This window comes from Ixodes scapularis, unplaced genomic scaffold, assembly GCF_016920785.2.
Source record: "Ixodes scapularis isolate PalLabHiFi unplaced genomic scaffold, ASM1692078v2 PGA_scaffold11__112_contigs__length_91849675, whole genome shotgun sequence".
Taxonomy (NCBI): domain Eukaryota; kingdom Metazoa; phylum Arthropoda; class Arachnida; order Ixodida; family Ixodidae; genus Ixodes; species Ixodes scapularis.
This window is the reverse complement of record NW_024609837.1, coordinates 44,111,610-44,137,028: the sequence shown is the minus strand read 5'-3', so window position 1 is coordinate 44,137,028 and position 25,419 is coordinate 44,111,610. Positions and strand designations below refer to the sequence as shown.

General features: G+C 46.1%; 1 protein-coding gene across 1 annotated transcript; it reads left to right on the top strand.

The window, feature by feature from the left end:
* The first annotated feature begins 272 nt into the window (after nt 1-272).
* LOC8023734 (lamin Dm0) lies at nt 273-24,899 on the top strand. Its single transcript, XM_029973217.4, has 10 exons — nt 273-1,354; nt 5,031-5,142; nt 5,993-6,142; nt 7,646-7,942; nt 10,770-11,007; nt 12,522-12,718; nt 14,624-14,728; nt 15,786-15,905; nt 18,475-18,579; nt 22,725-24,899. The coding sequence occupies exons 1-10, from the start codon at nt 888-890 to the stop codon at nt 22,758-22,760; spliced, it is 1,827 nt and encodes a 608-aa protein (XP_029829077.3). The 5' UTR covers nt 273-887; the 3' UTR covers nt 22,761-24,899.
* The last annotated feature ends 520 nt before the right edge of the window (nt 24,900-25,419 follow it).

The following is a 25,419-nucleotide window of genomic DNA, read 5'->3' as shown; positions in this document are numbered from 1 at the left end:
AGAACCGGTCTTTGCCATTTGTATTTTTGCTTTACTTTTCATTTTCACCCTTGGGACCTCGCATAATCCAAGAGCGACGTGAACACAATTTATTTGATTTATTTTGGCATCTCCACAAGCTTCCCAGCGTTCCTGTTCCTCATGCCAGCGCGTGCTCTCTTGTCATGACGTATCATCCCTTGTATGACGTCATGGTCCTGCGCGCTCTAAGCAGACAGCGGCGCAACCAGCGCGCCTCTTTTTTTTATTTTTTTTTATTTTTCCTTTTTGGCGGGAAATTGTTTGTTAACGATCGTGTGCTTCGCCCACGTGGATTTCGCTTGAACGCGGTTACACTGAGTTTTAGACATATTCCATGCATATATGTTGTGAATGTCGAGCCGTAAGTTACGTGCATATAATAATTGCGTTCCGGTTTGAGGTAAGTAGGTCATTCTGAATCGCCCGGTGTACCGGTGAGCGGTGTAAAGAGCCAGGGGAACCGTTTCCATGCAGCATGTTAAAAGCTAGGAACGACACTGCACTTGCATATGCCGTTCGAATCGCATAGCGCAGACGCGCAGAGTCATTCCTAACTTGGGTTGTCGTGGCTTTCCCTTCCACTGTGAAGGTTATGAATGACGCAGCGCTATTCGATTCGAACCGATTCGCACGCACACCCCTAAAATAATCTCCTAAAATGAGAGCCAATCAGCAATGGAGCATACACGGAATACGAAACTAACCCACTGATTGGCGCAACAGGTCACGTGGCCCTTTTCGGCGGCACTCCGCCATCTTGGTTTATATTGGGCGAGGCATCAGCGAGCACATTGCGGGAGGCAGCACTTCATCTAACGAATTTCGCAGGGAGAGTTGGCATCTTGCACGTCCGCACAACCTCCGAAATGGCGTCGCGGAGCGTCCGCAAACAAGTCGTGACGACCACGACAACGTCGTCGTCCCACAACGTTTCGCAGCAAGACCGCGGGGACAGCCCGGCGAACCCGGCGTCGCCTCGGACACCTCGTTCGTCAGACACCAACGCCGGCGGGAGCCGGGAACGCTCGCACTCGCCGCTCTCGGCGTCCAGGGTGTCGAGAATTCAGGAGAAGAACGAGCTTGCCCACCTCAACGACCGGCTGGCAGCGTACATCGACCGCGTGCGTCACCTCGAGTCTGAGAACAGCAAGTTGACCAAGCAGATAGAGACGAGCCAGGAGACCCGCACCCGGGAGGTCGCCAGCGTGAAAAACCTGTACGACCGCGAGCTCGCCGACGCGCGCCGTACCGTCGACCTGACCGCAAACGAGAAGGCCAAGCTGCAGCTCGACGCTAAGAAGTGGCAGGCAGAGGCTGAGACTCTGCAAGCCAAGTGAGTAACCAGCCCATGTGGGCCGCTTTCGGTTTTTGGGACGGTTCCATGTAGGTCGGGTCGGCCATATTAGCGTCGTGGTTAGGAGGAGGGGGGATCGGTTTTTCTGACCGGGCGCCTTATATATATATTTCTTTTTCTTGAGGCTATTTCTAAACCATGCGACTTCGGCGAGCGGCTGTGGCTCGCGGTCTTTCGTTGTCTGGCTTCTAGGCGTCCGTCACTCGAGCTGTCTTTTCGAAGCGGGGCGGTTTGTGTGTCCGCGAAATCTTTAACCGGCTTCTCTGAATCTTGAAGGCAGAGTAGTGACAAGCTAGCTAGTTTAAGCTTGACATGATAGAACTTGAAACGAACTAGAGAAAGAAAAAAGGGGATGAACGATTTGTCACAACTTGTGTTCTCCACCTTTTTTTCTTTTGTTCGTCTCGGGTTCCATGCAGTCCCTTCGAAACCGCTTTCGAGCCCAGTGCAGACGCTGTGATAACCCGACAGCTTTTACCTTGAAAAGAAACCCTTGTAGCCCTTATACCTCGGGTAGCGTCGGTTACAAACGGAATGAATGGAAGCGTAACAACTCCACTTAAAAGTGCAGTTTTCATTGATTATTCAGTCGCCGGCTGTTGAATGCCGGTTTTCGCCGACCTTGACCGATAGGTGGCGGTGGTTTGACCGGATGTGGCGTCAGTGCCATTTCCGCCACACCTCTTCTCAGCGTAGCATGTTCCTTTTTTCTTTTCTTGTGTTTGCCTACGTTTCGCAAGGCGCGCAAGAAACAGAATAGTGGTAGCTCTAGGTTTCTTTGTACATTTTTATTTATTTCCATCCTTGCGTACCAGCAGTCACGCTTGCGAAATGGCTAGACTGGCTAGCAGTTTTGAGGTGAACTTGTCCGGAGCAATGTCAGTGTGTAGTGGGTGTAATTCCTACTTGTCGGAAAACTGAAATAGTACATGACTCATTGCATGGTGCGTACAAAAGATATAATAATAAAAGAAGCTATTACCTGGACTTGTGTCATGTCCGCATCGGCACTTCTCTTCGTGCTATTTATCACAAGGCATTCCTTTTGTTAGCAGTTAGTGATAAGTTATCTGAATGGGTAAGGTTGTTCCGACACTGGCCGTGAAGCGATTATGGTGTCTTCGATCGTTTGCTCGGCCTAAGGGGCTGGCAGCCTCTTTCTTTACCAAAGAAACAAATTCGAAACCTGTTGCTCTCTATGGGAACCAGTTTTGGGAGGGTCCAACAATCGTCCTTTTGTCCTTTTTTTTTTTATCGAGTTTCTGATCTTTGTTTTGCTCTGGCTGTGACCTTTCGAACACCTGCGCTCTACCAGCTTACAAACGGGGTTGTTGATTCCTTGCCATTGCATCTCCCCCTAACAAAAACAAATGTGGCAAATGCAATAGAGGGCTGACCTTTCAATGGTCTTTCAGAATTAATTTATAGTGTTCCAGTTCTGTCTGTAATGAAGCATGTAAGTGTACTCGTACTAGGCTCTCCAGTTAACATTGTAATTTCACCCAAAAAGTTTTGTTGTGCACAACATTACAATAGTAAATGATTACCCAAATCCATAAAACAAATGTGAGGGATATATGAGTAGCCCCCCTCCTAACGTTTTTATCCTCTCGTATAGTTACCTAAACTTCCTTAGTGTTCTTGCACTGGTAATTGTTACAGCTTTCATTGGACAACTTCAGGGTGTCTAGCGACCGGGAATTGTCAGGGAATTTTAGTTACCGGGAAAAATTGGGGAATTGTCAAAGATATTGTCAAAACGCGAGCCCAGTCAGGGAAAACGTGCCGGAAATACCATAGTGTCCTGAGCAAAGACTTGGACTTGGGGGCAGAAAATAGGCAATGAATTCTGCTTAGAGCGGAGCGCGGGCTCTGCTCGCCCCATGTACCGTAGAATACCGGGCAAGCGCCCTCTCAAAATCTAAAGATAATCGCGAAAAATTGGGAATGGGCGCTTGTCCAGTCATCAGTTTTACATATCAATGTACTGCCCATATTTTCTCAGATCTTAAAACTTGGGGAATGAGCGCTTAATGTGGAACGGGCGGATGCGCGGTATTCTTGTGCTACCCGATGCAAAGGGAACAGCCGACAAATTCAGTCCAAGCCTTGGATTGGATTGGACTGAGGGCACGAAACTAGGCCAGGTCCAGTTAGAGCTACTAGATTTAGTAACAAATAGGAAAACCGCAGACCCCAATCCAATCAAAGCCGAAAGTATCCGAAAATGTGCATCTCGCAGCTATGCCGTCATGCTGCCATTTGGTTGTTAACGTGTGTGGTTGAGCGTCATGTTTTCATTGTGTTTCCCCAATACAATCCAAGCCGAAAATATCAGAAAGTGTCCATTTGGCGGCCATGCTGTGATTTGGTTATTAACAAGGCTTGTGTGGTTGAGCGTCATGTTTTCGTGTTTCTGGAAGTGGCCTCTTCACTGACAATGTCGGCTGCAAGAAAGGGCTTGTTTGATCCGGACTGGACAAGCCCCAATATTTCAGAATATGCAAGTTGAATTAAGCCCGTGCAAAATGATCCTCACAGTGCTCAATGCTGAATGCCTTGTGTTATCTTGTATATTTACCCGCCTCTACATTGGTCAGGGAATTTCACCTGAAATTGTCAGGGAAAACCCGGAGAAGTCGGGGAGTTTCAAAATAATAACTTGCTAGACACCCCGACAACTTTCTTCGTAATTGAACTGCAACGGCATGCGTAACTGTAGAGGCACTCCTTGCAGTCGGGGCTCGCTGATGACTTGCATTTTATTGGATTTTTATTGGGTATACATAATAAACTGTTTTTTTTTTTTTTTTTTTTTTTTAATGTGTGAAGTGAAACTCGGACAAACAAGATTGAGTGCTTATCGGACTAGCTTTGAGCTGTGTACTGTGGTCGCGTATCTATCGGATTTTCTCGCATAACATGACCGATTTCAGATTAGCCCCTTAAGTGCCAAATGTTTTTTTCCAGAAGTAACCTGAAAGTGCCAATTTTTTCTAAAATTATTCTTTTAGTATTACACATAAAATTTGAAAAGTTTATTACGCAAAAATCGGTGGAGGCGAAAAATATATTTGCCAACTAAGACGAGTGCTGCCATCTATGATTCCACGGACGAGCCTGCCTCGTCCGTGGAATTGGGGGCTACCGAAAAAACCACTGGCTCAGACGGCATTTTTAGCCAGAAAGTGGCCGAAGAGCTCAGCTCGTCCAAGGCACTTAAGGGGTTCATACTTTTTGGAAATGGTGCCTTCTATCGTGAGCCATCTTTAACCGTGTGTTTGAGGGAATCTTGAATCTTGCGAGCAGCCACTTCTCGTAGTTGGGGTAGGTCTGGTCTCGCAAACACTTTCAAGCCTTCAGTCTAGTTATGCGCGGTCGATTGCATTTGAGGCCCGTCACACACTTAAGCTTGACTTACCTTGACCGACCGAGACAAGACCGGGTTTTAATTAAGCCTCTTGGAACGGCTTACGACTGGATGCGCAGCAATGCAGCCGATCGTGAGTCGTCGCAAAAGGCTTACAAACCGGTCTTGCCGGAGTCAAGCGCAAGTGTGTGAATGGGCCTTCACACATAAATGTGCGAAGGAGCATTTTGGCTGACACCGTTCATTGACATGCATCTGCTTGCAACTTCTTTTTAACCTTGTCAGACTTGCCAAACGAGAACGAGAGTGGTCTGCAGCTGAGCGACGGGTCACATCGCTTGAGTCTCAAAATGTGGACCTCCAGGGACGCCTGAATCAGGCCCTCGCACAACTCAAGGTAAGGAAAGCTGCCAAACGCTTGTTTTTACGTCGTTTGTCTTCTGCATGGTCGGCTCGCTGAGTTTTTTGATGGCTTACTTTTCGTTGTGGTGGGAGGTAGCTGGCTAGCTGGTAGCTGTTAAACTTTTGGAGCGACAGCCTTGCGTGGAAACACTTCACGGACCTTGGTCGCTCGTGTTGGCGTTGGTCACACGGTAGCATGGTTGTGGTAGAAAATGTCTCGGCAAAATGCAGCTGTTGGTTGGATGCACTAGTATGGAGTGGAGGGAGTAAATGGTGTGGTAACATCTCACCTCTCCTCAAGGAGTGGAAGGAGTAATTAGTGTGGAAACTCCCTCCAAATGGAGTAGAGCAGTAAGTAGTGTAGTAACACTCCCACCCCACTTCCACCTCTACTGTGTAAGAGTGGGGCTGCTTATTGAGGTAGGAACTGCGTATTGGTGCTAATGCACGCTCGTTGCCTTGAACAAAGTATCTAAACCAAGCTATTCTTTTTTTTTTTTTATGGTCATAGTTTTTAAGCATAAGCTATGTGACAGTATGTGCATGGGCATGGATGTATATATTCCTCTTTCTGGAATCTTCTTTGCAAATTACAAAGCTATCTGTAGAGATTTTTAGTTTTTATACTCCGGGTTGTGCAGACATGGATATTGTACATTCCAAGAAAGGCAAAGTCTAACTGGAACTTAAAAGTATGCTTTTAAATAAAAGTAGAGTACAGTTGCTGACCACGTGGCAACGGCAGCACTCGTCTTTGTTGGTGACCACAGTCTGCGTGCCATATCCCGGCTCAAGGTTCAGAACTGATGCAAGGCCCTTAAATTTTTTTGTTGGTCCACTTTTAGGATGCGGAGGCAGAGCGGGACGCGATGGCGAAAGAGCTCGAGAAGCTCCGCAAAGAGCTGGAGGCGGAGACTCTGCGGAATGTTGAGCTGCGGAACAGGGCCAAGACCCTCTCCGAGGACCTCGATTTCCAGAAGTCCCTCTACGAAAAGGTGAGCATCAGAATGAAACATTGCAGAGTAAGCGTGCCTCCCTAGGACCTTTCTAGAATTTCTGGACAATGGGAAGCACGTGGAAGGAGGACCCGCAAATCTTCTTTAAATTTCGTTGCATGTGAATTTAAAAAATTCAGTCTGATGGGCAACTGCGTGAATTTAGTGAGTGAAGTATGCAAGAAACTGTATTTTCAAAAGCATTCTCCTTTCTAATGTTAGTGATGTGATGCCTTAAAATCCTGTGAGGATACCCACCTTCCGAGGGGTAGCCCATCCAATTTTTCTAGCTAAATATTCTTAGTGGAAAAATTCCATCGACCGCACGACGATCGCGCGGTCGATGCGAACTGCACGATCCGTGGAATTGATACGTGTGGCAAGCGCATTTGTAGTGTTTCCCTGTTTTTTGTTTGCAATCTGCTTGCACAGTACTGTAAACGATGTAACTTTCGCGAGGACCCCAATTTCGCGAATCGCCTGCAACTCTCACAAGAGAGGTCCTGCCAACAATTCTGGTAAAATGTAAACACATTGGAATCTACATTGCCATCCCACCGCGGCGTGAAAATTGGAACCCGCGAATTATTCCACAATAGTCGTTTAGAGTATTGGTTCCCGTGACAGTTTTTTCTGTGTGTATACTGCATCGTGAAATGTGAATCTGCTGCATCTGCAATCTGTGGTGTGCTCCGCTCCCACGACATGTTAGCTTGTATCAGGTTCCCAAGTTTTTGTCTGCAGACAAAAACACAACCAAGTGTTCATCACTGCATTGGTTTCCGTGACGGGCAAGTTTGTAGCGGACTACTGCATGTCATTGCACTATGAAACTCAAATCTGCTGCATCCACAATCTATGGTATCCTTTCCCGTGACGGAAAGTTTGCAGCGAATTCTCGCGTTTTTATTGCATCATGAAACGCAAACTTGCTGCGTCCGTGATTCGTGGCAATGCTTTCAGTGTAGCATGTTTTATAGTCTCGGTGTTTGTCGCTAATTTTTGATACAATTGCTGTGGCATCCCCAAATACGGCCCACCCCATGTTTCCACACGTTGTCTCTTTATTTTGGGTAAACGTTCACAAGGGATTTTTTGGTATTTGATGTATCGGCTAGAGTGGTCCACAAATTAATCCAAGAATGCCTTAAACAGGCGACAGAACAATTCGTTCCATTGCCCGTTTTTTGTACCCGGCTTGTATGCGCTCAGTTTGCTAGACCATGGAGCGCATACTAGTTCAGTGAAAACGCTATCATCGTACAGCGGTACAATTTCGGTTTTGCCCGTAAGTCAAAAATGTAAGTTCAGTAGCAGAATTTTTTTTATTTTTGCACAAGATTTGGGTTACTTTTTCAGTGATGTTTGTTGGCACGTTTAACAAATTTCCAGGCAAATCGGGCACTACGAAAAAAAATGCCAGAGAATCCCTTGAAGGGAACGACATCCACGGCCCCCCTAAACCTGCCCTTGCCCTGGCGTGGGTGCCGTTGTTCAATGCAGGAGCTCCAGGAGGTGCGCGTGGTCAAGCAGACTGAGATCACGGAGATCGACGGGCGGCTCAAGGAGCGCTACGAGCAGCGCCTGGCGGACACGCTGATAGAGCTGCGAGAACAGTACGAGTCTCAGATGCAGCTGAACCGGGAGGAGATGCAGGACATCTATGAGAACAAGATGCGTGACCTGCAGAGCCTGCTTGAGCAGCGCTCCAGCGACAGCTCCACCAAGATGGAAGAGATGCGGGCATACAAGTCGCGCCTCGAGGGGCTCAACTCCAAGATCTCTGAGCTTGAGTCGCAGGTGGGGGACGTCTTCCTTTTTGTGCAGAATGCGTTTGGGGTTAAGGTTTCTTCAAGAATAGATTTCGCAGGCTCTATCATGCAAAGACCTGGGGTCACAGAAGGCATAGAGTGCAAACCTCCAGCACAAAGAAACTGAAATTACATTGCATTGATTTCTTCTTTGTAAATTTAGTGAAGTAATTGACGCAACACGTCATCACTTTTCACGCTATTGTGAGTGGGAAGTTGGCGGTCGCAGGACGTGAGGTTAAATCACTAGAGTCGTGCAACCTCTGTTTCTCTGCTCACTTTGGCGGAGAAATCCATGTCGAGTGTTGGTTATTTCTTGGCTTAACTTGGCGATGAAATTTGCGTGCCGGTCCTTTGTGACAGTTTCTCAAGCATTTTTTCGTGGAGTTTTTTTAGAGTGCTACACCTCAGAGTTACACCCATGCAGAGTTTTTAACACACAAATTCTGTGTTAGAAACTCCACTGTACGAGTCGCATTTAAGTCCATCGGTTTCGCTGAGCTTGATGACGAAATCCTGGGGATCACGTTGACAGCGCCAACAGCGCGGTTGCCATGACTCGAAGGAGACTAAAAGAAAACATTCTTTTATCGTCGAAATGACGCGGCGACAAAGAAACTCCTCGATAAGCGTCGTTGCGTGCAAGCATACTTGGCTCCCACTGGTGCCAGTAAGCTTGTGTAAAGTCAGTAATGTTCCTACCCAATATTTCCTTGCATAAACCCCTGTAGCCCCTCAAGCGTTTTCAAGTTTTCGTGGATCTCTGACCCTCGACTCCTGAATCGTCTTCAAAAAGAAAGTTTGTTGTCTTTCAGATAGAAATTCTAGCTGCAAACAAAATGAGAGCAAAATGAGGAAAAAGTCGGCGCTACCATCTGTTGGCAAGTCTGGGTCGTCGGAGATGGTCGATCGCGTGATCAGCGGGTGAAGCAGATGAGCTGCACTCGTCCTAAACAGTCTGGGGGACAACTCCGGGTTGACTGACTCGCCCTAACCAGTGCACATACACGGGAACCAGGTCCAACTATCTCCCCCCCAATTGATCAAGATCAATGGGGGGGGGGGGGGGGGGGGGTTGCTAGTTAGTTGATTATTTAGACTGTGAATTAACAAGTGCAAATGACTAAGAAGAGAAGGGGACAAGACAGGGTGCCACTTACAAGTATGGATTTAATAGAGCATGTCGAGAAAAACAAAAGTGGAAGTGAAAGAGAAGAGAAAGATGGAAATAAACTGAGCTGCCACTAAAACGACATATTTAGCTTTAAACACCGAAATAAGCATTATTTTGAGAATATACTTCCAGACAAAGTTGTAATGACATGGATGTTGAGAGCACCGTATCCCATGTCGGCGCGCTACAGTCCATATCGGGCATCATTCACTGTTGCCTCCAAGATAGACTTTCTAGCCGCACAGTGAATCAACTACTCATGATGCCTGGCATGGACTGTAGCACGCATTTTCTTCTTTGCCTCTGGGTGCCGACATGGGATATGGTGCTCTCTGCATCCATGTCATTACAACTTAAGATATTTTTCTCGATTTCTAAAGCCAAATACTTTGTCTTGGTGGCAGATGACAGTATATTTCTACCTTTCTCTTCTCCTTTTTCACTTCCACCTTGTCTTTCTTTGCACATGCTCTATTAAATTGACAGTTGTAAGTAAGCCCTCTGTCCTGTCCCTTTCTTTTCTTCTCAGTCATTTGCGCTTGTTAATCAGTCTAGAGTTGAACAATGCCCAACATTTTCGGTACTCGAAAATAGTTCAGGTACGGTGCCTGGAGCAATTCTCCAACCGGTGTATTTGTCCTAAAAAGTGGCCTCTCGATTTCCACCCAATGACCTCCTAGAAGTGTTGCGTCGTTGCCCTCCACAATTGTGGCGGTGTTGCAGCAGTGGATGTGGCAGACTCCTGTTGTGCAGCTGGTCTCTTTCCAGTATGACTGTTCATGGAAGCTTGTCAGGGGTGGCACAGCCGTGCCATTTTGATACATTCACAATTTCCTGCAGCTGGCGATGCCAAAAGCGTAAAATAGTGTGCGAAAGATTACGGCGACGCTAGGTTTAGCGGAAGGGAAAACCTCGCTCGACAGCCTTGGCCATTTCATTGCCAGGTGCTGCAAGCCGCCACCAGATTCCTTGGTTCAGCCATATCTGTCAATTCATCCATCCGATGGATTCAATGTATCGTACATCCTAGCCATTGTACTGTTGCGTCGTACATTGTACATGTACATTTATATTGTATGTGTACAATGCAGCATCTAAAATTTGTTTGAGTCGTGCCCCTTCAGTTTCAATAAAATTTTTTCCTAAAATATCTTTCTGCGTGCAATATGAGATATATTTCGCACTAAAGTTTAATGCAATTCTTTCCAACACTTGTTGTACAAACCTAATTGGTTTAAATTGAACTCGTGTACAGCTGGCTAAAATGCTTTGTTAAAATTTAATTTAATTTTATTACCTTACAGAGCCACTAAAAATAGTTATTTTTTTAAGACTGGTTATGACATGCCTGTCAAAAAAAAAAGATTGTTTTGAAGCAATATTGACAGTGCGAGATGAAATTTTGTTGGTAGTCACCTTGTTTCCACTTGTTTTCTCAGCATTTCGGGCATGTGGAGGAGATGTGGATCGGCTTGACCATCATGTTGAGGTGGAGAGTGAATGACCATTTCATGATGTCGTGAACTTTGCATGCTGTTGTGACCGAGGAGCTCCCCAGGCCAGATGGGGCTAGGGCAGGAATCGCAGGATGACTCCCGGTAGGAAGATCGGGGAGAGACTGACTTGAGTGTTCCCGCCGCAGAACCTGTCCCTCACAGCCCGCGTGCGAGACCTGGAGCGTCTGCTGGACCAGGAGCGGGAGTGGCATGGCCGGGCCCTGATGGCCAAGGAGGAAGAGATCTCCCGGTTGCGGGAGGAGATCGAAGACCAGCTGCGGGAGTACCAGGACCTACTGGACATCAAGGTGGCCCTGGACCTCGAGATCGCCGCCTATCGCAAGCTCCTGGAGGGCGAGGAGTCCCGGCTCCACATCACGCCGAGTGAGTCCGTAGAGTTTATGATCTCGGAATGGGGGTTCGAGATGGGAGCAGAATGCGGCGAATCGCGTAAGCACTGCCATCAGTGGTCTTGAGAGAAATGAGAACAAAGCTACAGAAGGGCGGAGAACGAGAGCAGACAATAGGTTGGCCGGGCTTTTGCCACTACAATCGTTAGGGCGCCCGTTAACTTTTTGTTTTATACAATGTCGTACGTCGGTGTTTTTCTTTGTGCAAGTACTAAGCAAACCTGAAATAGGTGCAGACTTTGCAACTGATGCTTTCTTGCTTTTTTTTTTTTTTTTGTCTGAAAGCATCGCCAGTGATCTGGGCCCTTTGGAAACGGCAATTCCAAAGCGGCCCAAATCCATGCAACGTTTTTTCGTGGAAAATTATATCACTCTTATAAATGATCTAGAGCAGTGGTTCTCGACCATCGATGTTTTGCGGACCCCTTATGGATCGGCGGAGATGACGGAGGACCCCGTTTGTGGTTAAGGGAAGGGAAAGTATAGGTTAATTATGATAGTGATTTAATAAATGAATGTAATAACTAAGGGCTAGTGTGAAGTGGACTTCTCTTATTGGCATATACGCTAGAAAACTAGTAGAAAATTTGAACGTCTCTTCTCAATCGAAAAAAGACAACTTTTATTTCCGGGCTTGACTGATGAGGCTGGGCTTCGCGGACCTCCATTTGAGAACCACTGATCTAGAGGAAAAGGTTCCATGCATTTCAGCCACTTTGGAACGAGGTGGTCTCGATAAGGCCACGTTGCTGGTGACGCTTTGTTCTACACAAAGAACTTCTTTGAATGAAGTAGGGAAACCTTCTTTGTGTTTGTTCTCTTGACGCATTGCGTGAAAATGATGTTGGCGTGCCTTTGGGAGCAACTTCGACTCGTCGTGGCGAATCAAATTCGCCTAACCTATTGCCCTCTTTTTTTTTTCTTTTTTTTTTTACACTTTAACATCTTCCTTGCTGAGACGCTTTTCAGGCACCTACCAACACCACCGAGAAGATAAGTTTTGCGCATTATGTTGTCTGCTCTTTGCACGGAGGATCCCGGCCCGACATTATAGGCGCACACGTGCGATCGCAGTCTTTTTTCTTAGAATCAAAAGGGCTGTTGTCAAAACCGCTAGTGTAGAAGGCACGTATTTGGGAAACTAGCGTGAACCGTAAATTGTAATGACCACTACTACCCGTAAAAAGTAAACCGCGAAAAAGCAGCAATTTCGTGGTCGTTCTGACGACAGTGCGCATAAACGGCGCACTGCCAAACTCCATATAGAGAACGCTGCCTTTAACTTTTTTTTTTTGCACCTCCTTTTTTTGTGCGATGACACTTCTCGCTTTTATGCATTCCCCTTCGCGTGCGAAGGGCCGCATTGTGTTTGACTTGCTCGTCGCGTAGCGCAGTCAAGGGCGGGCAACGAAGGCAAGCGACGCATTAACCGCATTGCCCACACGCGGTGCACAGTGTGAGATGTGAACGGTACCTTGTCCCTTTCAGGCGCGTCCACCAGCGGGGCGGAAATGTACACCAGTCCACTGCTCCGAGGCACCAAGCGCAAGCGGACTTTCCAGTCCCACCGGGAGGAGCAGTCGAACTCGGACGTCCAGGTGTCCGCATCTGCCAAGGGGGACCTGGAGATCTCGGACCACTGCCCAGACGGAAAATACGTCATTGTAAAGAACAAGGGCACAAAGGTTGGTTAACGTCGCTCTCTTCAGCCGTCTAAAGCCCCCTAGACGTCTCCTGGGCAAGGCCGTGATGCCGAATTTTCTGCGTCTTCTGAAGGGGTAAACGCGGGGGCATAGGGTGGACCCAAGTGCTGCGACGGTGTTTGGTCGGCGCTCAAGTTCTCTTCATTTGGAGACAAGTCTTCGTCAAACGCTGATGTGGCACTTGCTCAATCTATGCCCTGTGTTGCTTCTTTAGGCGACGTTTAGAATTCATCACCGCAGCCTTGTTGTCTAGGAGCTGTAAGGCCAATGCTTGGAAGCCTGTGACATGAAAGGGAAATCATGTTTGAATTGCACAAAGCCTAACATTGTTTTTGTTGGATGTCGGAGCACAACCAAAGGCTGAAACAAACTCAAGCGGATATACTCGGAAGTGTGAGGTCTCGGCACATTCAATGCAATGCTGCAACGAAATTCTAGCGCAAGGTTTATTGTCTAAACATCAATCACGTCTTGGCCACACCACGGAGGCGCCAATAGTTTGCTCGAAAAGACTCCAAAACATCAGGCCAAAACGACGGGGCTCGCACCAAGATGCGAGCCCTGTCGAACTGGACCGATCCGGGTTTCCTTGTTCTCCCATGCCTAATTCAGCGGCTGTGGAGAGTGGGGAGGGGCAACTGAAATGGTCAGGTTGTGATGCGTTGCTACCTCCAAGTGGCAAAAATTGCAAACACGCAGTCAAGAAAAACGCGGCATCACTAATGCAGAGAGACTCCTTACAACCTGATCGTTTGTTGCCCCTCCCTGCTCTCCGCAGGAATTGCATAGGTGTGGGAGTAAAGGGAAATCCGGTTCAGCAATGTTTAACAGGACTTGCGCACTTCTAGCTTGTTGCAGTACGTCCGTGGAGCGGCGCTGCTTTTAAGGTCAGAGTGACATGACAACATTCGGTTTATTTTGTGTTCAATATTTTGGTGTCTCAAGTTTGGCCGAAACATGGTTGACATTTAGACAATAAAATGGCCGCTCAAATATCATTGCAGTATGTACTTAAAGACACTTTATTGGCTCGTGGCATAGCTGCATTCGGACTTAAGGTAAAACAAAGTTCAACACAGAGTTGGTGTCTTCTGCATTCTTTCCCGAGCTAAAGTAATTGTGTTCGTATGTCTATACAGCGGGAATTAGTCGGTCCCTAGACGAGAAATTTATCCAGTGCAGTATGGCCACTAACCTGGGGTCTAAATTTGCATCACGCAGTAGTAACACAAGGCTGCATGACAGTAAAATTCTCATCAGAACGGACAGGTGTATGGATTGAGCCCACGATCCCTGGGCTCTGCAGCAAGTTTTTGCTGCGCAAGCTGCGGTACTTTAATACTCTATGCTACCCATTCCCTCCCCCTATCCTAAGAAGCAGGGGCATTGTTATCTGTAGATTGTGTTGTCATTTACTTTCAGAGTTACACTTAAATGTCAACACAATTTCTATCGATCATGTTAGATGAAGTTTGTTTAGATTTGCTTTATTTTCATTTGCGTTACTCGCAGACGTCGAAGACAATTCAACACATTCGCAGTTAGCTTCATCGAGGCAAACTTTTCTCTCAAATCTCGACAAATTGGAGCCAGCTGGTATCTGTTGGAAATTAAACGAAAGCTTCACTCTCGTTTAACTTCGAAGATGGGGTACAATCTGCAGCATTTTAAAATCGAAGTGAAATAGGAACATGTGCAAGTTTCCAAAGAACAATTCGGGGCTCGACTTCGCTTTTCGAATTGCGGTACAAGATTGCCACCTCGGCTGGCCACTCGGATGCTCCTTTGAGGGCTTTAATTGCTAAGGAACAGGCTCCATGCTCCGTAAGCGACGGTCCAACCGCGCGTTTGCTGATCCTCGCAAATCTGCCCTCGATTGTTTTTCAGGAGATTCCCCTGGCCGGCTGGCGGATCGACCGCAAGTCCGGCAACGACGAGTTCACCTTCCGATTTCACCGGACTCATGTCATCCAACCGGGGACCACCATCACGGTGCGTAGCAGTTCTCGAATTTCTTTCCCCCGTGGAAGGCACTTGTCCGATTTGCTTTATAAAGGTGGAACGAGGCTTTTGTCGGTCGAAACTTTGTCTTGCCTACAGGAACGCGTGTAGCTACGCCCTGGCTTGCTTTTTCACGGGCATGCCCACTTTCTGTGGACAGTTCCAGTCTCGCGATGTCTTTAAAAGCTACACTCCGTTTCTCTTCAAGTCTGACCACAGGCTGTGCCACCGTCAAACTGAGCCTGCCCGGTCAAGCGGCGCCACAAGCGCGTCGTCCCTGCGCTCGTTGCCTTTGTATATCTGCCATTGTTGGCTACACCAATCGCATGTAGTAGATGTGCCGAGGTTCCACCCCCTTTTTTTTCTTAGAGATTGGTTAAGTTGGTGATGGCATATCCACAAAGACTAGCGGTGCAACGGCACGTTTTTGGCTCTGCTTCTTGTCTTCGTCGAGTCGTAGAACCCGCAGTGAGACGTAGTATACAGTGGTCTCGCCATAATTCAAACTCGAAATTTCTATACTTTCAGTTAATTTAGACAAATTTAAATATTTTGGTTGTCCCGCTATGGCTTTTCGATGCATTTTTAAGCTGCTTAATTCAAGCGGAGTTTTCACTTCATTTGTGCCATTTGTTCATCGCTGGGGGCTGGCCCCGTTGAGGGCACTCCTCGGCAAGCACCAATGTGCTGCGGAAAAGCAATGCCTGCGGAGCTCGCGGGCATTGCTTTTCCGCTGTACGTGGATGCTCGGTGAGAAGCGCACTCAACGGGACTAACCCGCTGCGATGATGCAGGCATCAGTCCTGACAATCTGCTTTCATTATTCTTGCCTGTTTATTTTTTTTATTGTGGAGGTTTTGACACTCTTACTAATCAGATTGAAAGAAAACTTGGACATAATTCTTAAAATGCCTACATTAAATAAAACATTGTGTTTTTTTTTGTGTGTGAGCTCTTTTTTTAAACCAGCTTGCCCACATTCTTGCTGGAGTATACCTCCTTTGCGATGGGATGACCACGACTCATCCAAAGTTGGGATGCTGTGCAGGTCTGGAGCTCGGACGCCGGTGCAACACACAGCCCTCCGTCGGACCTGGTCATGCGCAACCAGCAGTGGCCCCACGGAGAACAGATGCGCACAGCCTTGCTCAGCGCCGATGGGGAGGAGGTGAGAGTTCCTTTGGTTTAGTGTTTTGTCATTGTAGCTGGGCTGCTCTGTAGGTGTAATTTTCTTGTGAAATTGCTCGTTCAGTTAATGTTTCTGATAGGCCTCCTCCATCTGTTCGAAAACGGGTCAGTAAAGTTAAAATTAAATGAAGTCGTCTAGATCTTTCATTAGAAAAGCCTATGTATTGCCCAGATGTTGATTTTGTGTGAAAACCTGTTAAGCAACTTTTTCCCTTGCCATTCATATACTGTAAGACCCATAATGTTTGGAAGCCTAATTTTCTTGTGAAATTTGCGAAATGTAAATTAGCAAACTTTAGTTGTTGCAAGTATTTTAATTGTCTGTATAGGTAAATTCCAGCCTTCAGAAATCGTGAAATTTAATGGTCGCGAATATGACCCCGCTGTCCAATTGTAAAAAAATCGGGGCTGCGAAAAAGGGTTTCACAGTACCAGAAGGGAAAATAAAGTTGTTCATAACACTTGCGTGTAAGATGTAATCGATGTGTGTAATTAAAGGGTAAAAGCTTTGTTTTTCCATCTGAATTGTGGTATTGTGTCCTTTTGGTGAACACTGCTTAATTTACCTTTGATTCCACACCCAGAATAACCATCTGCATGTGTTCATGCTGTGTCTTTCTACAGTCGGCATGTATTTCAGAAGTGGCTTTTACAATGAGCTCTTCTTGCCGTGTCTGGTTGCTGTTTTGAGGGGCTGACACTTGCTGTGATTCTATCTCCATCATCTATTGCTCTAATTTTTCTAGTTGTCCCTGGGCTCTATTTGCAGGGGCGGGACAGCTGGACCAATTGTGCCATTTTGATGCATTCAAATTTTCTGTGCCTAGCGGCACCAAAAGCGTGAAACTGACCAACTACGCCACGCTCTGCAAAGATAACTGTGGCGCTAGATTTAGCAGAAAGTGAACTCCGTCGATAACCTTGGCTATTTCATTGCCAGGTGGCGCAAGCTGCTGCCAGATTCCTAGATTCAGCCGTATCTGTCCATTTATCCATCCATCCAATGACACGATGGTTAGGATCCAATGGATTCATTGAATCCATCGGATCCTAACCATCGTGTTGTTGCATCATACATCAAATATGCTACAACGTATCGTGCATGTAGCATTATTGGTCGAATCATGCAACTTTAGTTTTAATAAAAATTTGTTTCCAAAATAAAAAATCTCCCTGTGCAATTTCAGGTATTGCACAGTAAAGTTCTATTCACAGGGTGTCTAGCGACTGAAAAAAACAGAAATTGTCGGGGAAATATTAATTACCAGGAAAACTCTGGGAATTGTCAGGGATATTGTCGAAAAAGCGAGCCCAGTCGGGTTAAAACGAGCCAGAGACTCTATCGAGTGCCCTCAGCAAAGACTTGAAGACTTGGGTGCAGAAATATGGGCAATAAATTCTGCTTGGAGCGGAGCAGGCGCTCCACTCACTCGAGTGTCCTACCCAATGCAAAGGGAACAGCCGACAAACCCAGTCCAAGCCTTGGATTGGGTTGGATTATATTGAGGGCACTACACTAGGCTAAATCCAGTTAGAGCTACTAGATTAGGGAAATGGGAAAGCCGCAGACCCCGATACAATCCAAGCCGAAAGTATCGAAAAGTGTCCATTTGGCGTCCATGCTGCCATTCGGTTATTAACAAGGCTTGTGTGGTTGAGCGTCGTGTTTTCTTGTTTCTGGAAGTGGCCTCTTCACTGACTATGTCTGCAGCAAGAAAGGGCTCATTTAATCCGGACTGGACGAACCCGAATATTTTTGAATATGAAAGTTGGATTGATCCCGTGCAAAATGATCCTCAGTGCTCAATGCTCAATACCTTGTGTTGTAATGGTCCTATATATTTAATCGTGTCTACAGTGGGCAGGGGATTTCACCTGAATTTGTCAGGGAAAACCTGAAAAGTGAGGGAATTTCAAAAAAATAATTTGCTAGACACCCTCTATTCAATACTTCCCAGCACTTGTAGTACGAACCTAGTTTATTATGTTCCAGCATAGTGAAACTCTGCAAATAAAACCGCTATAGTTCTAAAAAAAAAACCTCGATGTCTGCACCTGTGCACGCGATTTTGCATTTAGGGAATGAGGTTTCGTACGTGTACTCGCGGTCGTACACATACGGCGGTGACCTTGCGGGGCGGCTTCTTTGCTGCGGTAATCATACTGAAATGTCCCTCGAATGGTTACAGCGTTGTTATGGAAGAGCTCGAGAGTCTAGCTTTTGTCATGTTGAAGCTCTTGGCCGCATTGAAGCCCTTGGCCACAGTCCCATCGCTCATGCACGATACGAAAGACACTGTTTACTGCAGACATTACGTCAAATTATCTGCAAGCACGCCTTGGGCATGTTTGAAGCACCTTTGCTTCACACATTTGTGTGCTTTGAACGTGTCTGCAGACGGTTTTTGTATGGTCTGCGTGACGAGACAGTCTTACAAGGAAGAAACGTGCCTCGACTATGTTAGCAATTAGCAGTGTAACCGCAACTCTAGGGCTTCTGCGGCATGTTATGGCCGACAAGTTGAAGCTCACTTTCGTTGCGCCCCCAGGTGGCCTCTCGGGAAAACCGGCGGCGTCAGTTTACGCGCCTCTCCGAAAGGTCGTCCGGCGTGGGAGGATATTCGACGGGGCGTGAGCACCTCTTCCACGAGCACGTGAGTAACCCTGCCACTCCTTTTCTTTGTTTTCTTTAATGGGACATGACTTTTCAATCTATGCAGGAAAGAAAAATTAATTGGAACAATTGGGGATCTTTTTTTAGAGCATAGATACTTAAACTGGGTTCCGGAAACCCAGGAGGGATTTTTTGAGTGCCCCTGTGGGTTCTCCAGAGTGTCCCTGTAAGTTTGAATTCCAGCCGGGGCGGTTGCGCTTTGAAAGCTTCCCCCAATAGTTGAAATTGGGGTGCCTTCATGTGCGCTTTGCATAGAGTGATGCCAGCTGCCTGTTTCTCTTTTCTCTTTCCCACACCCTCTTCCACCGCCATTTTGTTCCTCTCATTGTTCCCCCGTGCGCCAGAAAGTGGCCTTTGTGTCCATCGGTCCCCCCATCTGGGGGGGAAAATGCTAATCCTCCCTCCGTGGGTTCCACAACGCTGCTCCGAACTTGTGAGATAAGGTGCTTCTTTCCGAGAGGGTTATAAGCCCCACGGATTATCGCCGAGAACCAAAATGGCTGCTGGTTTGTCGGCAACTGGTATTACAAAGGGTGGCATAACCCTAGCAAAGCCAGTGATGTGATTGCTGCGCCAATTGTGCCAAACTGCGCCAAGGGGCTAACCCTGCTACATCCTGCTACATTTCGCCGAAATATGGGTAATCTGCACCAAGCCTGCGCCAAAGGACCAACTTCGGTCGCCTTTCAAAACCGAAACTAAACTGAGTACCGTAATTGAGCATGCGTGAGCTAGGTGGCGCAAGCGACCGCCCGACAGAAAGTAGGCTGTATCAATCGTCCATCCGGTCTAGCATGGTTTTTCCCGCCGTTCCTCATTTCGCGCTCTCGTGGGTCTCGTCTCGCATCCTCTTGAAAATATTTTAACGATAGATGCAAGCGTACCAGCCATGCTGTCATGTTGTAAAACGAAACCACGTTTTTGCGCATTGGGAGTTACTTGTGATCTGAAGCACCCGCTTCTGAAAGAAACGGCCGTGGCAAAACTATCTTTGGTCCCTGCCTACCAGTCGCCGTGGTTATGACGTCGGGTGTTCCCGTCCACACATTGCTGCAGATATGGCGCTTTCTAAAATGAAACGTAAGGACCGCTGCAGGGTAATCAGCAATCTTATCCTTGTTTAAATTAAACGGTATTACATAAATCCCTCTAGCTCAAAGACTGATGTGTCAAAGTACTGTTTACCTAGGTTTTCTCGGTCGGATTTCTTTTGAGAGGGACACCGGTACGTGAAAAGTCTGTCGCAAAAGAAAGTTTAAGGCAAGTTAGCTAAAGCAACAGAAGGCAATGCCTGCACGCTGAACCCGCACAGCGCGCTTGTTTATCTTGAGTTCAGTTGTTGCACAAAGTGCTCCAAGAACTTTTTTGACCCAGACTCGCGATGTCTTGCATTGATGCGCTTTTTATTTTATTTTATTAGCTTTATTGTCCTCGTTTTGTTTGCGCTTTTTAACCTTTTAACTTAGCTTGTGCCTCGCATACTGGCCTGGCAAGCACGCGCCGCTGGACTGTTTTTCTTTTTTTTTTTATTCTGGATTGTTACATTTTGCATACAATTTTGGGGACCAGATGGCGACGGAGTGGCAGTTTCGCTTTCGATCGAACAGCCGTCTCCGCTCGCATAACGAAGCGCGTGCAACTGCAAGCTGCCGAAGTTGCCCTCACGTGCATGATTGCACGACCGAGGTACCAGCCGGGACGCTTGTAATCCATTGCTTTAAATTTGCTTGCTTCTGACGAAAATCTGGCATGTCGGGGAACCAGTAAAACGGTGGGAGACGTTTTGGAATTGCTCGGCAACGCCTACAGCACTGTACACTTGTGGGATGTCTCAACGTCTCTTTGGAGACATTGAAAGTGGACATTCATTACTTGCCCAAAGCTAAGCGAGGCGTGCAGCAGCCTTGCAGAAAGTTTCAACTAGCAAAAGGAAAAGCACCCACCAGTGGCACTGCACCTTTTTCATGTGTACAGTTTCATGTGCAGTAGTTACGTGTTTCATCAGTTGGATACTGCTTCAATTTATTATATTATATAACCAGTGAAGTTTATGCTTTCATATTTACTGCTAAGCTGGTCATTTTCAGATAAATTTAGTGTGTGCAATTTGGTTCTTATTTATCTATAGCGGGTACCTGTATATACGTCATTTAACTGAAGCATTGTAAAAAAATGTTGTCATTGCCATTTCAGTTAACAACTTGAAAGACTCCCAGGTCTAACTTGACCATATTTTGATTATTGTGGCGAGCAAAGTGCCTTCCTTTGTCCAGCACTTGGAACAAATATGTTTTTTTATTTTTATAAAAAAAATCTGCACCGAAAACCACTTTTTGCTGCTCCGAAACACTGTTTTGGCTGCTCCAAAAGCCACTTTTGCTGCTCCAAAACACTGTTCTGGCTGCTCCAAAACGGCTTAGGCCAATCACATCACTGAAAGCGCACATGAAGGCTTTCTAGTTGTAATTAGCCCTCGGTTCTCTGCAGGGGCGTGCCAGATGCCCTTTGTTGGTTCGGCACGTGGAAGCGCCCCAATTTGTTATTCTCCATTTTAAGACTTGTTTTAGCAGACCCGAGCAACTGATTGACGCACGACAATGAAATGGACACTCCCTCATATACGTATTGTGTACACTGTAGGCTTGTTCACTGCTTCATCGCATTAAAGGGACACTAAATCATGTTATGAGGCCTCAATCTATGGGCTCTTAAGCGTCGTAAGAAACCAAACTTCACATTCATGCATTGTGATTTCTCTATTGAAATCGGTATTAAAGGTTGATTACCCCGGAACTATCGCCAACACTAGAGGCCGCCGTCGGACAAGAGCTTCTTTTCCTTTGACTGTGCCATCGGGTGTCTGTAATAGTTACAAAGTAATCGACCTTCGATACCGAATTTATTTTAAAAATAAAAATTACATTTATGTTTAGCAGATTTTTTTTAAAGTATGTTTAGTGTTTGTAGATGGAGTTGGCACCATAGACTACCGTAGAAAGTGGTTTAGCGCCCCTTTAATGCCAGAACCAAGAGGGGTTCCTCAAGTTTGGAATGTTTGATAAGCCCAGTTTCGAAGGAATGAACCATCACCACCTACAGTGTTCAAAGACCGTGTGCTAGCATTTCGACGTCGCAGCGAGCTATTGCTCGGATCCTGTTGCCAAGCGGGCGCTATCCGTGCGCGACAACTCTGTGCAGTTAATCAAAGGAGGCTGTTGGCAGGCTTTGATTATTTTGGTTTGTGCTGGCTAAACTGGCATTTCGGTCTCTGCAGCAGCGAACTTGCACGCCTCTGGCGGTTAAGAGCATTCTAGTCTACCCAACGCCGGACAGGGCTCTTTTCTCCTCGTCAACTTTCATCAATTGGAAGTTTGTATCGTTTGGACTGTTACAGCAGCCCCCTCAAAATTCGGATTAACGAGCTTTCACTGTAATAAACTGATCTCGCCGGACGGTATGACTTCACAGCATCGAGTGAACTTTGCCAGCACAAACGACAGCTTCGCCGGAACTTTGCACATGCGCAGCGTCGATGGCACGAGCCCTCTACTGCACTGCCGTCTGCGTCGCAAACTAACGGCATCGCGCATGTGCCGAACGCTTGGCAAGGTCGGTCTGCTACGGTTGTTGTCCTTGCTGTGAAAACTCATTGGTGTTGCAAAGACTCGTTGCACGCCGCAAAATTAACGAACTTTGTAGGGCCTGTTATACCGAACTGTGGTCACCAAACCTGGGTTAGCTGCATTGTTACTGGCACCTGGTGGAGATGCTTCATTTTTCGCTTTAAGATTATGTTTTTGCAAAAGCTTTGAATATAAATAAGCCACATTCTGCATTCTTGGGCTGTGGGGGGGGCCTCAGTGTTGTTGCAGTGATGTAGGACACAGTGCATTGCAAGATGTTTTAAACTTTTTTGATCGCTCTAATGAGCATGAAAGCGTGCATTTCTTGACAGTGGGTGTTACTTTGGCCCATGTTCTGCTGGCGTTTTGCCTCCGGTTATATACTGCTACCATCCCAAACATACCAAAAAAAACTAGTCATGGCAGTCTGTCGTAAAAAAGTCTGCGAGAGATTTTTTTTTTTTTTCACACCATGACGCTTGCCTTTTTTCTGTCTTTGCAGGATCCCAATGACCCCAACCGCTGCTCTGTGATGTAAAGACAAGAAGAAAAAAAAAAAAAAGAAAAAACGAAGTCATTTTAGAGTGGCGGAAACTTAGTGCCATTTATTTTATTGGTTATATTCCTTGTCTTTTTCTGTACTTCCCTCTTGACCGATATTTTTCTGCCTGCAATTTTTCATCCTTTTTTGCTTATTCGGACATCAAAATTTCAAGACATCGGCGTTGTCCCAAACCTATTTTGCTGCCGCATTTTTTGCCGGCATATTTTTTTCGTCATCTTCGTCTTTGCATTTATCATAGGCAGAAATAAAAAAAAAAATGGCTTAACATGTCACCACATCACCTGTCCAAAGCATTTTTTGTAACTTGTTAACTTAGTCTTCTAACCCCTTTGTGTGTGTGCTTTTGTTGCTGTCAATTCATGACATATGTAATCTAAATCCTGTTACATTAAAGTGCCTGTCTTGTTCGTAGTGTAGTGCTTGTTCGTTTAGTTTTGTGGACAGGGGAACCATGATTACTTGCAGCAAACCTTGCGTGGTGTTTGGAATGGTTTTTCCAAACTTTTTTTTTCTGTGTTTGAGATCAAACCTTCAGTTTTTAAGCCTTTATCGCTTTAGAAAAAGGGTGTAGTTGCAACATCACTGTAGTAGGTTTCGGGAGGACATCATTCTGCAGCCCTGGCAGCAGTTTCTGAAGCTCTGGTTTCGATAAGAATTGTTGGCCTGTTTTTTTTTAGGCAAGCCGACCCCGGTGTGTTGCAATTGTAAGCGCAGGTCGTACCAAGATCAACATAAGTACCTTGTGAACCATATTTCTTAGTTTGCCAACTGTACCTGTGAAGTGCTTTTTACCAGAAAAGCAGGTGTATTTTTATGTGTGCGACGGGGTTTATCTGTTCTACGGTACACGCGACTTTGTCCTGAAGTTTATTCGAATGCTGACTTTTTTTCCACAATTTTGTTTGGACTTATTGTGTGCTACATCGGAGTACCATATTTATGCTTGGTTTTTAAACTGCCCAGATGAAATTGCTGCATTTGGACAGTTTAGTGGTTGCACTGGTTGTTGAATGATGTATGCTAATCAAAAACGTTGCAAGCAAGGCTAATCTGTTGTTTGGGGTTAGTCTTTAGATTTTCTTTGTCAAGAGAATATGGATCTTGTCAATCATTTCCCTCCACTCGCGATTTTAGCAGTTGCAGTGTTCTCAGGTGTGCACACTTGTATGCAGTCGTTGATGTTAATAATTGCCAAGGTAATTGCACTGCTAACACAAATACCATTTCACCTCCTCCGCGATCATGGCAGTGAGTTTAGGTCCTAACTATTTTTTTGTCAGTTTCTGGTTACACTCTGTGTGAACTGCTCGATGTTCTGCCCGCTAGATTTTTCTACAAGCTTCTTAATACAACGTAACTGTCGAAGTCCTTCAACAGAACCCTTTTTCGACTGTTGGACATAGAGCCCCGTTTAGTTTCTCTGTTTGAAATGGAATGTGCAGAGTTTTTTCGCTCCTTTCCATCTTGGGGTGGACCACAGCAGGTGCTACGAGCCATCGGAGCAAATCCAGTGCTGGATTGGCTGGGATTTCTCGTAGCATGCACTGCAATCCATGACAAGAGAAACAAGGTGTCGAGTAAGAGCTCATCACTTGTATTGGGTTTGTCTTTAGTTGTGTAGCCTCTGCAAGCGCTTCTTTCCTTTGTCTTGGATCCCAGTGGAAGTGTTCGCTACTTCCAAACTCATTTGTGTCAAAATGTGTTTCTTGTATTTTTCGTATTTTTTTTTGTGGGTAGCGTTTCTTTTAATGGAAAGCTAAACCTATGGTGCCAGTTTTCACTGCCATGCCTCACCTTAGCATGCACTTGAGTCTTATTTAACCGTGCATGGACCCGCTACATCGCGTTGCTTATATTATCAGAGTTTCCCAGAGTATCAAATATTTTTAGTCTCACAAGATGTGTTTGCGCTCCTAAAAAAAAAAAGTGCCTAGCCTTCACGTGTCCCCGTCCGACGTTGACCTCGCTTTTGTTCAAAGTGTTACTTTTTCGGGGCACCTCTTTCAAAAGTATCATGCTGGTATGTGACCCTTGCAAATTATTCGGCGGTCTCGATCAGCCGCCCTTCATTTTTACTGTACAGATTCGCAATTAAAAGTTTGTTCATTCGTACCTTGTCTTTGTCACTTTTTGCGGCCGACCTGCTCTGCCTCAAGAGTGTCCCGGTGTTTGCTGTGTTACTGTTGGACGAAGGTCTCTGCCAAGTGCTTATCTCCGTTCATTGTGTTGCATTTCGCCAAAAACGTGATGTAGCTCGGAACATGTTGTAAACTTGCACTTTGGAACCCGGGGACCGTGGGTCCAATCCCCTTCCCTGCCCGTTTCCGTTTGGATGAGCTTGGTACCGGCGTGCGGTCGTGTATCACCACTGTATGTTGCACACTGAACATCCCAGGCTAGCAGTGGTACTTCACTGGATAAATTTCTCTCCTAAAGCAGAGCAGATGCCCACTGAGGCTGACTTAACATAATTTTTCAAAATGTGAGAACACGGATTTCTTTCTTAATTGTAATACCAATGACTTTTTCAGGACCTTGTCAGACCTCTTCCTTTCATGTTACAGTAGGCCTGTTCGAATCTTTATGAGCTCGATACTGCTTCGAATAGCGTACTATCAAATTTGATCATTGC